This window comes from Notolepis coatsorum (genome assembly GCF_963971535.1).
Source record: "Notolepis coatsorum genome assembly, chromosome: 2".
Taxonomy (NCBI): Eukaryota; Metazoa; Chordata; class Actinopteri; order Aulopiformes; family Paralepididae; genus Notolepis; species Notolepis coatsorum.
In genome coordinates this window covers 178407665-178423792 of record NC_140166.1, presented here as the reverse complement: position 1 = coordinate 178423792, position 16128 = coordinate 178407665, and the positions used below count along the sequence as shown (strand labels likewise).

The following is a 16128-nucleotide window of genomic DNA, read 5'->3' as shown; positions in this document are numbered from 1 at the left end:
CAAGACAGTCCTAGCACTCTACTTTCAGAGGAAGGTAAATTTGGACATCGTCCGCATAGCAATGAAAGGAGACATTATGTTTGCGTAGAATAGAACCTAAGGGCAGCATATATAAAGAAAATAACGGGACCCAGGATGGAACCTTGGGGAACACCACAGGTAAGTGGGGCCACATTTGAGGAGAATTCACCCAGATGAACAGAAACTCCTATCAGTCGGGTACGACTGAATTAACATAAGGGCAGCACCTCTGATATATGGAAATGCAGTGTCTTCTTCTCGTAGTGCGTACACTAAGAACTTTTAAATTTAGTTCATTGAGCAGGCAGTTGGACAGAGATCAAAGATGTTTTTTAGTGCAGTGTTTAAAGCATTCATGTTATTTAAACATTGTGATAAGCTTGCATTCTGTTAGATGCCTAGATTTCCATGTTATTTTCCCATATCAAAACAGTGCCATAACCGCAAATGTTGTGCAAGAAGCTTGAGGGGTGACATGACATCATTGAGTTACTGTTGGCGGCCGTGGCGAGGTGTAGTCTTTCCACTGTAAAATGAACCCCACATCACACCTGCGTTCAGGACACTTGCATGCGGTGTGACCGCTGGTGCACAACCATGTTGTTGCACCGTGATCGGTGGTTAGCATGAGATTTGTACAGCAACATGCACAGCTTTACTTGACACTGAATATTTGTCAGGTCAGGCTTTTCTACTGGTTTGAGAGGTGGGGCCGGAGCAGCTATAGCTAGACCCCTTATCTTAACACATAAATTAAAGTTGATGTGCAGATTACTCTATTTGTACAAGGCTAAGGTTTAAGTGGAAATTACATTCCGAGTGTAGGGGGTAATATATGAAATGAACTCTTTAGATAATAATGCAGTCAACACAGAAGTGAGGAGCTGAGTTTAGAGACGAGAGATCTACTAGGAAGTTGCGTTAGGAAGTTTAGCATTTGAGATTTTCTGTTCCGTTTGTCCGTAGACTGTTCCATGTGAATAAAAAAAGGGGGGGAAAAACATTTGGAGGAAATAAGCGTGTTGTGATGGGTTTTCCTCTTGAGTTCCATTTGTATAATGGAGGCAGAATTCTTCTTGCGATCTGTTTAACGATGTTAAGAGACGAGAGTTATTGCTCTCTCACAGCCATGGGCAAACAAAAAAATTGCCTGTCCAGAATGGTGCAATTGTGTGAATTCTAACTTCCCCTCTTGTCTCAATCGGTTTGTATTGTAAAAACATGGGGGAAATTCCCTCAAGTTCAGAGGTCCTGTACTCGGCCCTCAACCGGGAGAATATTTAATTTCAACTAAGATAATAACATTGTTTAGATATTTGTTAATACAAAATATCTAAATGACCTTGCTTTCTAATCTGGTCGGTTGTGGAAGAACAGCATGCATTGGATGATTTTTCCTTTTCATATGAGAGATATTTAAGTTCTTAACATTTTATTTCAAGGGCTTGTACATTATTACTACACTTCATGAAGGTTTAGAATTTGCATTAACATGTTTTAATTCAATTACGACAAATGCAGTAATTGTGACCACCATTGTAATTGTACAAGTTGGCAAGAAGTTGAGGATGTGGTTGTGAGTTATCTTTTGCTGTTTTTGTTTCTAATGTATTCTATTATTTATGTAAACATGTAAACAATGTGCTGATGTGTGTTTTTGCAGAACGAGTATGAGCAACTTAACTATGCCCAGCAGCTGAAGGAGAGATTGGAGGCCTTCACACAGGACTTTCTGCCGCACATGAAGGAAGAGGAAGAGGTATAAAACATTCACATATTTGATTTTATTATTATGACTAATAAAGAAACAAAGAGCTATGCCATCTTTTTTGCTCGCAGTCAAGACATCTCTATTGGGAATGAGTGGGGCTAGGTATAGAAATTTGTCACTTTTATGGTATCGATTTTATTATTGTTGTTCCTAACAAAGTTGTTTTTAACTGCAAGTGAAGACTCTTTATTCTTTATTGTTGACCTACCTCTCCAACACACTTTGGACCTGTGCATGCAAAAGCTCTGCTGTTCGATTATCATAACTAATGAAAGAAACTCATCTTCCAGTGTAATATGTTCTACCGGTATATATTTTGTCCCATACATTATTTCAATCATACATAAAACCACTGTTTATACTGTATATATAGTCCTGTATAGTGTTATGTACGTCGTGTCCCATATGTTACTTATGTTTATAGTGTCCTATATGTTACTTTATGTTTATATTAGATCTTTTTTTATATACACCTTGGGAAGGGGGAAATGCAATTTAATTTCTCTGTAGGTCTTGCACATTATGAGCAGCGACAATAAAGCTGACTTTGACTTTGACAAGACAAAAGGCACTTGGGAAATATAGCGGGGGCGGGACATTTCTCTTTGTCGCCCAGCGTGTTGCACTGTCTGTGTTTGTGCATAACCTGAGGAGATGTGTTCCAGGTGTTTCAGCCCATGCTGATGCAGTACTTCACTTATGAGGAGCTCAAGGACATCAAGAAGCAGGTGATCGCGCAGCACTGCAGCCAGCAGCAGTGGGACTGTGCGGCCGAGGTGCTGAAGGGACTCAGTCTGTGGAGCCAAGCGGAGGAGCTGCAGAAGGCCTTCAAATACGCCGACCATGAGAAGACCGATGACGGTGATTCCAGAGACCTACACTTTCCCATCTCTCCCTTCTTAAATTATATAGCGCAGTGGCGGCTGGTGAAAATGATTCTAGGTGGGGCGGTGCCATATTCAATCAGTTTCAGTAACTACTAACTACAGTATATAACCAGACCTGCAAACTGATGAGAGGTGATGCAAGGCCAGGCATTAAAGCGTTCAGTCTCCAGACGGATTTCCGTCAATTTGATTGGGGAGATCCGTCCATTTGATTCGCAGTCTGACGGAATTGGCTACTTGGTATAATATGATTTGTAGATGCATACAGATTGAAACTAAATTGAGCCAATCAGAGGCGCCAAATATCATGAAAAGGGGTGTTTTTTTCTACAGCGCCAATCAGTCATCACTCAGCGACAGGACGCTGCACGCTCCGGAGGCTCGCTCCGCGGTTGCAGCTGGAGGATATTGGGCGAGTGACATTTGCGAGGTCTGAGGTCTGTCCGCCACATGGCAGGGTAACAAAATAGTTGTGTAAAATAATTAAAAACGGCGGTATGTTTTGGTTTCACGACAGTCGCATTTTTTGCAGCCTCGCGCGGCGCTGCTCGCGCGTCAACTCTCCTTGTTTACAGACGTCACATCCACCTATACCGAGCTTAATAGTGTCGGTTAAATGGAAGGAGTAAGCCGGCCACTAAAAAGAAAACCCACCGCGGTTTTCTCAGATGAAAAGGATGGCACCACCCAACAAAAGAAAGTTTCGAGAGGAATGGAAGTTTCAAGAGACTGGCTAGGCTACTGCGGGCTGTAGTGGTGAGTTAACTTGTTCCGTGTGCCGCAACTATGTCAAAAAGAAAAACAAACAACACGTTTGTCATTGTCGTGTTACTTCACAGTACAATACGTGAGTCCCCTGCTGTGGTTGTGAGTATAAGTTTATTAGCTTAACTCCGTAGCAACATCACACAGGTGTATCTGTGTAGACAGTCTCCTCCCCACCGTATATTCTCTCCCCACCGTATGTATCTTTTTTCTACCACCCACCCCCTCCTAATGTACAGTCTCCTCCCCATCATATGTATAATCTCTGTCAGGATCTATGGGTAACATTACTGTATATTTGCATATCGTATATGTCACAAATGTAACATTACTATATTCCTGTATGTCATGTATGTCCCTATGCCATAAATGTCATGATGTCCATATCATAAATGTCACTATGAATTGAAAATGGGGGACCCTGATGATGTAAACAAGACAAACGTCTCTCTGGTCTGCATCCCCTTAACAATTGTGTGTATTGAGCCATACTGTATTGTACCCATTCTGCAATCTGTTAATAAAATGTTCAATCAATCAATCAATATTTAACAGATTGCAGAATGGGTACAATACAGTACAGCTCAATACACACAATTGTTAAGGGGATGCAGACCAGAGAAATACTTTCGTCTTGTTTACATCAGGGTCCCCCATTTTCAATTCATCATAACATATATGACACACATGACATACAGATAGACAATACTGCTACATCTATACATTTATGACATACCAGATTTACAAATACAGTATCGTTTGTGATACAAAAATAATAGAGAATATATACATTTGACGAAGAAACTGTACATTGGAGGTGGTTGGGTAGGCGGGGTGGGGGGTAACTGTACATTGGATTATCGACGAAACCTTACTTGGTCCCAAGAAGAGGGTCTTGTGTATTAAATAAAGTTTTCATTCATTCACTCTGGATCTGGTAAATCCAGTAGCAATACACACAATTGTTAACACTTTCAGTGCCACTCATGAGTTTTTTTTAGCGATCTGAAATCATATTTCATCACGCGAGCCTACCCTAGTATACCCGAGCGCCGCTGGCGATCAGATGTGGAAAAAAGCGCCCCTATCGTCTCCCAGATGACATAAGGGATTTTGGAATGGACTCAATGAAAATGGATGGGGGGAAAAAATCCTGTACTCCACATTTTCCAGTCCACTGATGCAGCCGGGGTTATCACAGTTCATTCTGAAGCCTCCGAGACCCGCGGAATCATGTACTGCACTGTACACACGTTGGATCCATACACTTATCGATTTTTTCGAAAGGGGGTTCAGGAATTGGAATATACCAGTTGGATACCATCTGATGTCAGGTAAGGAATCTATGTTATCAGTGTTAGGATAATCAGACTCATTTTGATGAAGATATAAGCTGTTTTGTGAAATGGGCTCTATCGGTTTCACTGTAAAGATCCAAGAGGAAATGAACATGGCGATTATCCGTGCGCGGCTCTAATGTGCGTGCGTGCACGTATAATATTGATCATCTAGCGTTTATTTGACAACTATTCATAAATAGGCCGACAAATATCAACGTTCTGGAATATTACAGTAAAAGACGATTATCATAGAATGGTCCAGAATGGACTGCTTTTCAAAATGCTCTCAAACGGAAATGAAGCGATAAAAAACCAATCTGCCTTGACAGCACTGACTGGAAAATGATTCTTTGATAAGCGACGGGCAGATTAGACACATAGCCATAATTGAAAACATAGATTAGGCGATATTAAGCGTAACATTGGCGCCGATGGTGGCATTCAAGAGCTAACTCTGGCGCCACCTCGTGGCACTGAAAGTGTTATGGGGGATGCAGACCAGAGAAAGATGTTTGTCTTGTTTACATCATCAGGGTCCCCCATTTTCAATTCATAGTGACATTTATGACATACACAACATACATGACATCATGACATTTATGACATAGGGACATACATGACTTACAGGTACATAGTACTGTTACATTTGTCACATACGATATGCAAATATACACTACTGTTACCCAGAGATCCTAACAGTAAATATATACATATGATGAGGAGGAGACTACATTAGGAGGGGGTGGGTGGGTGGTAAAAAATATATACAAACGGTGGGGAGGAGACTGTCCATTGTTGTTGTGGCATAATTGCGAAATGTGTTTAGTCCCTTGTTTGTATGATAACAAGCCGTTTAGTTCATGGTTCAAAGTAATGGGAAAGGGGTGCTAGCTCGCCATCAATCAGAAGCTAGCCACAAGACTTGCATTCACGCTCTCCAGCACACAGCCTCCTTGCCTGGCACAACAGTAGGGTCTATAGTCAGTCAGGACAGTAGGCTCTACATGTAGGCTCCCTTAAAACGCTAACGCTATAAAAAAAATGCAGCGGAGGTTAAAATAAGAATGACTTGGCCTGAAAAAAAGTTCAGTCAGGAGATTTTTTTTTGCTTTAATCCCTGTGCAAGGCTTGGTCCACATTGCAGGCGACCTGTGGGAGGCATGGCCTAACAACGTTCGAGACAGGGAGGGGTAGAATTGGACAATATGAAATTGGGGAAGGGGTAACGATAGAAAAATGTGGAGAAAAAGTAGATACAAAAAAAAATGTGACATGTTTGTAAACCAAACCTATTGTCCCCCAGAAGAAAATCGTTGTGATTTTAACATGTAAACGAATGAAAATAAATGGAAAAGACGACCCGTATCGGGGTCTGACTGCACTACAATTACATTTTCATATCATAACAGGCTTGAGACTCACTTTATTTTTGCTGCCGGTAGAACATCCGTAAAATTTTGGGAAAGCTGTCGCTTTGTGGTCCGGGCATAAATGTGTCCATAAATCCATTTTGTTAGATCCAACACTGTTTGAATGTATCTTGTAATTATTATCCATTTCCGACGACTTCAACAACTATTGGCGTAATCATGTCTCTCGAGTCCCCCTAATGCACTAATGATTCTGCTTGGGGTGCTAGAAAAAATTGAAGATGCTGATTGGCTTGCAGGAAGCCGGACCAGCACTCTCAGATTCAAAAGTTTTAATGGCAGCCTGAAACATACATGTTTCGGAACTGATTTGTTCCTTCGTCAGTGTTTGGCTAGCAGTGTTCAATGAGACAAAATGGTGGTTATATACCCGGGTAGACAGGAAATGACATCAAAACACAGGTGTGCCTGGGATTGCTGGTCAACTATGACCCTAGGAAGGACATTTAAATATAAAGTCTATTCCTAAATACCAAAAGATTTATATATACCAAAATTACCAGAAACAAAACACATCTTGCCCCTAGTTTCTATGGCTAAATAGATAAGCCCCTTACCGTATTTACAAAACAAAAATTCTCATATGAGCAACCTTGGAAAACCCTACCTCTTACATAAAAACAATCATAATTAATCATGATATAATAATAATGGTCCGGCTTCCTGCTTTCTTCAACTTAATCTACGGTATTTCAGCACCCGGTGTCAGACATTGTGAGCGCGGTCTAACTCGACTTAAGATGCTGATTGGCAAAATTTAGTTGCTAGGTGCATTTATGTTGCAGTGTGAATTTTTCAATTGGCTGTGTTGTGCACTGACGCCCAGTCAGTGGGGCGTTTTCTCTAGCGCCCCAGGAGAGAGGGGATGAACATGACACACAAACAATGATTTATATATATATTTTATTTTAACTCTTTGATGGTCACCATCTGCACTGTTTGGCGCCAGCGTTATTGACCATTTTAGCGATGTTTGCAGACCCATCGTGTGCTCTGTATTATAGCTATGGAGACAATGGTATGGCTCATTTACAGGCATTGTTCATAGTCCATTACTGACTAATGGCATGGCTACCATACAGGAAATAATAGCTCTGAGGCACCAAATCTTCCACCGATTGCTATGTTGTGATCCACTCCTAGGCGGAAGCAGCCGGAGTGGATCACAAGACAAGTGATATCCTCAGTTCCCAGTTCAAAAGGTAGGCGATACTGCCACCTGGTGAGATTTGATCGTCATTGCAATGTAACGTTAGATAATGTATAAAATAAACATTTCCGCTGCTATAGACGTCACTCTTTTATTTTGGAACCCCCCCCCGACCGGAAGTTATTACCCTCGTTGTCTGCTTGAGTGTCCGGTTGTTGGTTTTTGTTAGCTACAGTAGCAGCATATCAACACCAGCCATGGGAATACTGTTTTCTAAATTGGGGAGGCTTTTAATCGTCAAGGTAAGAGGATTTTAAGTCATGGTATCCATAAACTTCAATCGGTTCGGATCCGACTGTAGGGAACTGTATCGAACTTAAGGGTACAAGTCTGACCCACTTCCAGTGATGAAGCTAAGCTAACGGAGCGGGCGTTCCCTAAGCCTAACGCACGCACAGAGACAACAAAGGTATGTATCTTCTTGTCTAACTCCAGGGAAGATGGCAAATAAGCTAATTTCCCAAAATGTTGGTGTTTTCCTTTAAGCCACTGCAACGGCTTTGCCCGAAGAATTTACTACATGACCGAGACATTCTAGATTGTTTGCCGACGGGATTCGGGAAAAGTTTGGTCCGTTCAGACTTCGGAGGCAGCTTCCAGGGGAAGTACATACACCAGAAATTCTACCCCACAGACACTTTCAGCAGTAGTTCTTTACCAGGCTTTATCTCGCAGAGATAAAACTGGGAACGAGGTTACAGGGCTGTTGAACACAGGGCTGAAGAGCTAACGTTAGATGGCATAGCTTCTAAAATGTATGAAATGACAATTGCGTGTCGACACCCACTACGCAAAGCGTGCTCTCTCTCATACACACTGCTCCAGTCAGCTCATCTTGAGTGAAAACGTGGCACACACGTTGCCCAATTTGTCAGCTCTATAAATGAGGCCATTGTTGTTGCTAGCTGTACAGGAAATATCCGCCCAATATTCGCTTCCTTGTGAAGAAGGCCCAACAACGACTAGAATTCTTGAGAAGGCTGAGGAGCGCCCACCTGCCTGCGTAGAGGTAAAGCCGGAGCCCTCTTTTCATTTTCACATGTGCCATCACATTGTGTTTTTTAATGACAAATACAATTGAATTGAAGGAAATGTCTTGGCTTAATGCCTAACATCATGTCCCTACCAAGCAGACATTCCAAATGGAGAATCGGACTCGTCTCTGTCACCTTGTTAATAGTTAATGACGTTATCCACCTACATTTCTACATGGCATGTCGGTGCTGCATTTCAAAGGTGAAATGGATGTTTTGACTATGGTGAGACTTATTTTACCCCCCCCCCCCCCCCCCAACGTAAAAAACCTTGTGTTTTCTGTTGTTCACCCAGAACTGGAGCACAAGGGGAGCTCCACAGCCCACATCTCTCAGCTCCCTGCAGAGGTCATGTTGAGACTGTTCCACTACCTGAGCCCCGAGGATCTTTGTCGCTGTAGCCAAGTGTGCACCACCTGGTCGGAGCTGGCCAAGACGGGCTCCCTGTGGAGGCACCTCTACCCCGTGCGCTGGGCCAGAGGTAAGCCGCCGATTACCCAGCAAGACTGGAAATGTCATTACTTACTGACACGGTTTTCCTGGACAATCACTTTCATTCATTCACCTACAAGTACATGAAATATGCATGGCCTGGCTGGTGTGGAGATGTAATGGACTTGCATAGTGCAAGAGGACCATGCAAGGTGTGTAATGCCAGCTGGGAACAACAGCGTTAGTACAGTTGGGAATCCCATTTTAGTTTTAGCTCTGGAGTAGCCAGCGGTCAAGATGGTGAATCATGAAAGCATTGTTGGATCAGCACATCATTTTGTGACATATACTTTCAAATGCAGTGAGGAACTTAAATGGGAACAACGGCCATTTTGGGAAAATGTATATTGTTTAGGGCAGTGGTTCTCAACCTTTTTACACCAATTACCACCTGAGGAAGTAGCTGACTCTCCAAGTACCACCATATGACGACGCTAAAATACAGTCTATTCAGCTATGCACAGTTCACGCAGGAGGCAAATGTATTCCTAATAACATTATTTATTGTTAACTTTTGTCAGACACAGCCACAATGTACAAAGGGGTAGCACTAGAACTAGCAAACTCTTCCACACAATTCTCATACAATGCAAGGGGCATTGAGAACATAATAACTAACATTCTCACATAGCAAGTGAGATAATTAAGAACAACTGTATTTCAGCAAATGTACTTAATTCAAACATACTCTCTCTCTCTCACACATACTCACTCTCTCACACACACAGTAAGTGACACACACAGTGAGAACATTAATAACAGAATAATAACCATCATTATCACACAGCAAATGAGAACATTATATAACAACTGTACAGTATTTCATCCAATCTCTCTCACTCACTCACTCACTCACTCACTCACTCACTCACTCACTCACTCACTCACTCACTCACTCACAGCTAGCATTTGTACTTCTCTCACTCACTGAGCGTGTTGTTTTCCATTGACAACTCGCATAAGCAGGGCCGGACTGGGGAAATCATTCTGGCTGGGAAATATAGTGTGAAATATGGCCCCAGTCGGGCCACTTTTTATGCGGGGGGCTCTGGGGGTCCCCCACCAGGATTTTTTTTTTGTTACAAAGACTTAATTTCCTGCATTCTGGTGCAGGCATTTTAGAAATGTTACCATTTAAATGCCAGTTTGTCATGGGCATCACAAATTATTGTAAAAAAAAAAAAAAAAAACACAAAGTGAAATATTTTCAATATCAAATGCAAAGTCGATTTTTCTGGGGGGGGGGGGGGGGGTATTACAGGCTAGCATGTGTCTATGATTAGAAACAACACTGATTTTGATGGATTTCTTGTTTTTTGTAATGTCAGATTTAACAATTTTTTTTTACATTTTTTATCTGACATTACCAAAAAAATGAAATCTGGGGCTGAAGTTGAATAAAAGATTTAGTCAATAAAAGCACTTAAAAAAAAATATATATAAAAAAGTTCTCACTGGCAGCTCAACGAGGAAATGAATGGAGCGAGAAATTCTGATTTAAGAGTTTCCTCTTCCAGAAAATGGAATGCAACCAGTTTTAATTTCACTGTTATTCCGTGCTCCATTCATTTATTTGTTGAGCTGCCTGGCGACATTCCAGCGATGATCTTTTTTGAAGCTCTCCTTTTAAAGCCCCAGATTTCACCTCACATCTGAGCAGCTTCTTATAGAGGCTTTGCCTCAGGTTATCATAGCCTGACAAATCATATGATCTAAATTGCCACAAGTAAAGATGAGAAACAAATTATGGTCGGCTGGTTTTTTTCCATCTGTCCCCCGCCTCCTTGCTTTTTTATAAAGCACATTTCATAGTGTTGCAATGTGTGCTTTGCAAAAGTCAAAAGATGATATTTATAAGAAGTAACGAGATAACGCAACAGAAGTGATAAACGCATAAAATGTAAACATTAAAAGAGGGTAATAAAAAAAGAAAAAATGCAATAAATGTGAGTGAGATCCAATGGCTTTTTGTATAACAACGTTGTATGTACAAATGGCACTGTGATGTTTGTGTGTCTTGTAGGGAATTACTACAGCGGTTCTCCAGGGGATCTGGACCAGGTGACGGATGACGAGTGGGTGAAGAGTCGTCAGGATGAGGGCCGGGCCTATCAGGAGTGGGACGAGGATGCTGACGTGGACGAGTCTGGTGAGTTTTGGTTTACAGGAAATATCATAACAGGGTTCCTGTACTGGTCTGAATAGTATGGACAATCATTTATTTAAAAAAAGAACATTTTACCTTTTTTTTCTCTTTCTGAATTTTCTTTTCTCCCATCCCAATTTCCTCTCGTGTCAATTCTCCAACCCCTGTCCTGATCGTTGCTCGCATGTGCCTCCCACTGGCCAGTAGTAGGGAGGATAGAAGCCCATCACATGTCCCCTCCGATACATGTGGAGGCAGCCAGTCACTTCTTTTCACCTGCCAGCGCGGACTCTCATTGGCGAGGTGTAACGTGTGTGAGGCTCACACTGCCCTCGCTATTTCCTGTCTTTGCTGTGCAGGCGCCCTGACCGACCTGTAGGAGTCGCTGTTTACAACGATCAGACTACCACCCATCGACTCCCCTCCCGCTGACTGCCAATTGAGTCACCATGACGGCCGGTCCAAGCCGGAGGCAACGCTGACAGCCGGATTCAAGACCGGTGTCTCTTGCGTTGGTGACGAGCGCAATGTCCGCTGCGCCAGCCAGACGCCCTATCATTGTTTTTAATTTATTTTATAAAATAAAAAAACACTAAGACTTTAGAAAGTCTTGCTATGTAACGCAAAAATGTGCATATAGACCACCGCAACACTTCCGGTATTCTAAAATCATGGGGGAGGGGGGGGGGGGGGGGAGATGAATGAATGTGGATGAGAGCCTTGATATTAAGTCGTTGTAGGTACGGCTGTGGCGGTGCGGGAGACATAATCCATTAGACTTTTATACGCCTGAGTCTCCTGAACACGAAGAGACCAATCCCAAGTCAATCAGCACTTTCTCAGCCTAGCGATAGTCACCTTTCCGCATGCACAGATTGATAAACCTAGAAATCCAGAGACTCTGTGGGCAATCTGCACATGCGTAGTTCGAGAGTAGTTGCGGAAAAGTGACTATTGCTCGGCCGAGAGTAGGTGCGGAAAAGTGATTATTGCTCGGCCGAGAAAGTGCAGATCGTATTCGGGATTCTCGAGTGTATAAAAGTCTATTTGATCATGTCTCCAGCACCCCCACAGCCGTAGCTACAACCACTTAATGTCAAGGCTCTCATCCACATTCATTCATTTTCTCCCCCCGCTCTCTCCCATGAGCTCAATGTAACGGGGAAGTGCAGTGGTCTATTGCTTGTCGCTAAGAGACTATGAGTAGGGGGGCTCCAGTAGCTCACCGCATATCTCGGCGCTATTTCAGCGTCGGGGAAAACCGTGCTGCGTCACGGATCTGGTGGACTCCGAGTTCGATTCCCGGACCCGCCGTCATTTATCAGAATGTCTTCCCCTGATCTATATCCCGTTTCACCCTGTATCCGTCGGTCATGCTTGATCAGAAAAGCGATAAACGCTAAAAAAAAAAAGTAAAAAAAAAAAAAGAGTACCGTACTTTTCGCACTATAAGCCGCACCTGACTATAAGCCGCAGCAGCTAAATTGAATGATGTGTACATATATAAGCCGCACTGGACTATAAGCCGCAGGTGTTTTAATGTTTAATTACCATATGTAAGGGTTCGTGCACAGAGGGGATTGTCACAATACTGTCGGACAAATAACAAGAATTAACTCATTTACAAGTTGTATTAAGTTTAGCAAATAAGGGAACAGATAAATAACATTTCAATGCAGTAAAAAAAGCAATATTTTAGGGTTTGGTCCACATATAAGCCGCACCGTTATATAAGCCGCAGGGTCGAAAAATGGGGAAAAAAGCCGCGGCTTATAGTCCGAAAAGTACGGTAATATTAGACTAGGGTGTGAAACTGAGTTCTAAATCTGAGCTCTGGAATTTAAAATGTATAACGTGTGTAGGAGCTATTTGATGGTTTTTGTGCTTAGTTTGTAGTTAAGTTCATCACTGGGTGGCAGCACGGAGCACTGGGTGGCATCACGGAGCGCATATGTTTTGAATAAAGGCACAGGTGTAGGCTTGTCAATCAAGGTATCTAGGTATGGGTGACTGAGAGATCTCACGGTTTTTACCGCACGAACACACGCACGTACCCTCGCTCGTTTTCAGTATTATTAACCGCATTATGCAGAAATTATTGTTTGGCTCAACACATGTATTATGTTGAATACTTCAATTAAATGGGAACTTCACCCAACGGCAGGTGACACGGACTCGATATTGTGTTTTTTCTAATTGCGCGTCAAAGACGAGGAATCCCCGCACCCAACCGAGCGTCTACCAGGACATGAGGATAGTCGCTACAACGTGTTTGGCGTTGGAACCGGTGTCAGGACCACGCTGACTTCACTTGTAGCGAGCAGAAAATCTTACGACTGTCATTTGTGTCTAGATGTGTCCGAACATAACGAGGACTCTCTGGCGATCAGCACTGCTCAGAGGGAGAAAAAGCTTCTCAACGGAATGATCCAGAACCTTCTGCCAGCTGTGGGTCCTTCTGTCAAATCCATCGTTCTGGCCTACAGTTCCACAGTTTCCGGCAAGATGGTATGTAGTGCGAAACGTCTCCCTTTTTGAACGGTCATCAGTTGACACTTACTCAGCTGACTATTATAGCTGCTGGTATGGCTGAATGCAGGGTTTGCACAAGGTCCTTGAAGTGCTTAAAGTGCTTGATTTTTTGACAAAAAAAGTCCAGGCCTGGAATTGCTTGAAAACAGCCCATTTTTGTACTTGCTTAACACTTTGATTGCCCAAGGTTAAATTCATGATATACCATCCCTTGCCAGCTCTATTTAACATGGAGAAGTTCCCCTTCTTTGCAGGGCTATAACTTTTTAAATTCTATTGCTAGATTGCCATTATTAGGGCCCATTCAATGTCCTATATGTATTGTTCATGGTGTAGCAACGTTAAACTTTTTCATTGACATATTCATACTAAAATATGGTCTAAAGTATAAGTATGTTTTCATCTCTTTCTGCAGCTTTCTCCAGAACGTGATTTATAGCCCTAAATGCATTATATTGATGATCAAATACAGTTTGGTAGGAATCTGTGCGAGATCAAAAATTTCAACTGGACGTACTTCTAGAATTTACTACACGTCATCTGATGTTGACCGGATGGGCGAGGGGGCGTTTATAATTCTGTGGGCAACGTTATACCATTCATCTAATGTGGGTCATATGTTCATCATAGCAGTTTATATCGAACACGGTAATACTACACGCTAAAACTCACCCCAGTCTCCTCGGGCCGTTGGGCGATCAGCGTGGAGTAGACAGTTTTCGATTATGGGATGTTGAAATGACCGATCTATTTCCAGGTTGTATAATAGTATATACGTCCAAATCATGTTGTTTTTTCGAGTTATTTCCACCGATCGATGTTCACTGTGTGAAGACAGTCTCTCTAACATTAGCGAGTGCCCGGACCCCATATGGAGTGAGTCCTGCCGGTTCAAAGGTTGATATCCGGTTTCGATCTGCCGATCGGCCACCAGATGGCGCTCTTGAACCGCTAGAGGGTTGAGAGGAGATCAGCACTGTGTCAAGGCTCCGGAACGGAAATATGATTTCGATCACAGATTTTTGAAATATTGATATCAAAGACGAGTTATGGCGTCCTCAGCAACTTGAGCATGGCGGGGAATGACGAGTGCCGGCATTTCGGCAGTTAAAGTGTTAAAAAGTCCTTGAAATTCAAAACAACCATTCACATTGAATGTTTTGTTCATCCATGATAAAATGGTTCTGAATCAAGAAATATACTTTTTCTTTTATTTAAAGTGTAACTAATTGTCGGAAATTGGTTTTAAGTTTAAGTTTAAGTTTAAGCATTTAACTCATTGACTGCCACGCTGTTTTCCCATCTTTACTCCCTGGTGCCAGCGTTATTGACAATTTTCACAATGTTTGCGGACCCATCGTATATATTCTATATTATAGCTATGTAGACAATAGTATGGCTCATTTGACAGGCACTATTTATAGTCCAACATGGACAAACCAATTCATTTCTACATACTTTCGTTTGTGCGCTATTCCACGCTAAACATCGCCAGTTTAAAAATAATCCAGTCTCGTTTTCTAGATAGTGAGATATGACGTGTTATATGCATATGCGCAAATCGTTCGGGTTGCTCGCCTGAAACCTATATTATTTCCAAATCAAAGGTATATACCATATTAGATGTTTCTTCACAAAATCATCAAGGGGGGAGGCGTTTTACAAAGCTGCGATCGTTACCAAAAGCATGTTTTAGGTTCGGTAAAATGCGACGCTGTGATCAATACAAAAGCATGTTTTAGGTTCGGTAAAATAGACCTTACCTTGAAGGTACTCCAAAATGAATAATCCCAGTAGTTCCATCGCGATCGTCATTACCTGTGTGCATTGGGCCTGGCTAGAATACGGAAAACGATAGGTTTCAGGCGAGCAAATCCGCGACAGATGGCTGTGCAGGGCTCTACAGTGCGACCATATTGCTCGCATATGCCCCTAGAAATATGTGTGTGCGAAGCGGAAAAATCAATTACTCGCACGGTGTGCGAGTGAAGATTACAGCCTCAGTCGTGCTTTTTTCTCAGCTGAACATTTTTCAAAAACTACAAGTCCCACATTGCACTCGAGCCAACGGTCCAATCACAGTAGAGTGACGTGACTGGTTTAAAAAATAAAATAAAAAAAATGACCAATCTGAAGCTCTCATTTTCTCTTTTACTTCCTGAAAGTCTGCCATTGCGATATGCGAGCGTTTTCCGAGACCCAACATTAAGTTAATGTAACTTATTATAGTCTTACCAATAGCAATAGATTTGAGAACACCTAGATTTATCGATAGCAATAGTAATATAACGTTAATGCAACAAAACGAATGCCTTGCTTTGTTAATCATAACGTTGATGCAGTAGCATATGTCGTTGTGTTGGCTGTAACGGACATGAGAATAACACTGTGTACACATTAAAATTGCGATAATCGATTCTAACATTTTCAAATCGATGCAGTTGAATTTTCCCCTTAGGATCGATGCATTGCGATGCATTGTTACACCCCTACACCAAGT

General features: G+C 42.2%; 1 protein-coding gene across 1 annotated transcript in view; it reads left to right on the top strand.

The window, feature by feature from the left end:
• fbxl5 (F-box and leucine-rich repeat protein 5) overlaps positions 1–16128 on the top strand; it is a 37635-nt gene that overhangs the window by 13884 nt on the left and 7623 nt on the right. Inside the window, exons 3-7 of the mRNA XM_084338145.1 lie at positions 1685–1780; positions 2458–2653; positions 8754–8939; positions 10974–11099; positions 13450–13604. Coding sequence (XP_084194271.1) covers positions 1685–1780; positions 2458–2653; positions 8754–8939; positions 10974–11099; positions 13450–13604 — 759 coding nt within the window. The remainder of the gene's footprint in view (positions 1–1684; positions 1781–2457; positions 2654–8753; positions 8940–10973; positions 11100–13449; positions 13605–16128) is intronic.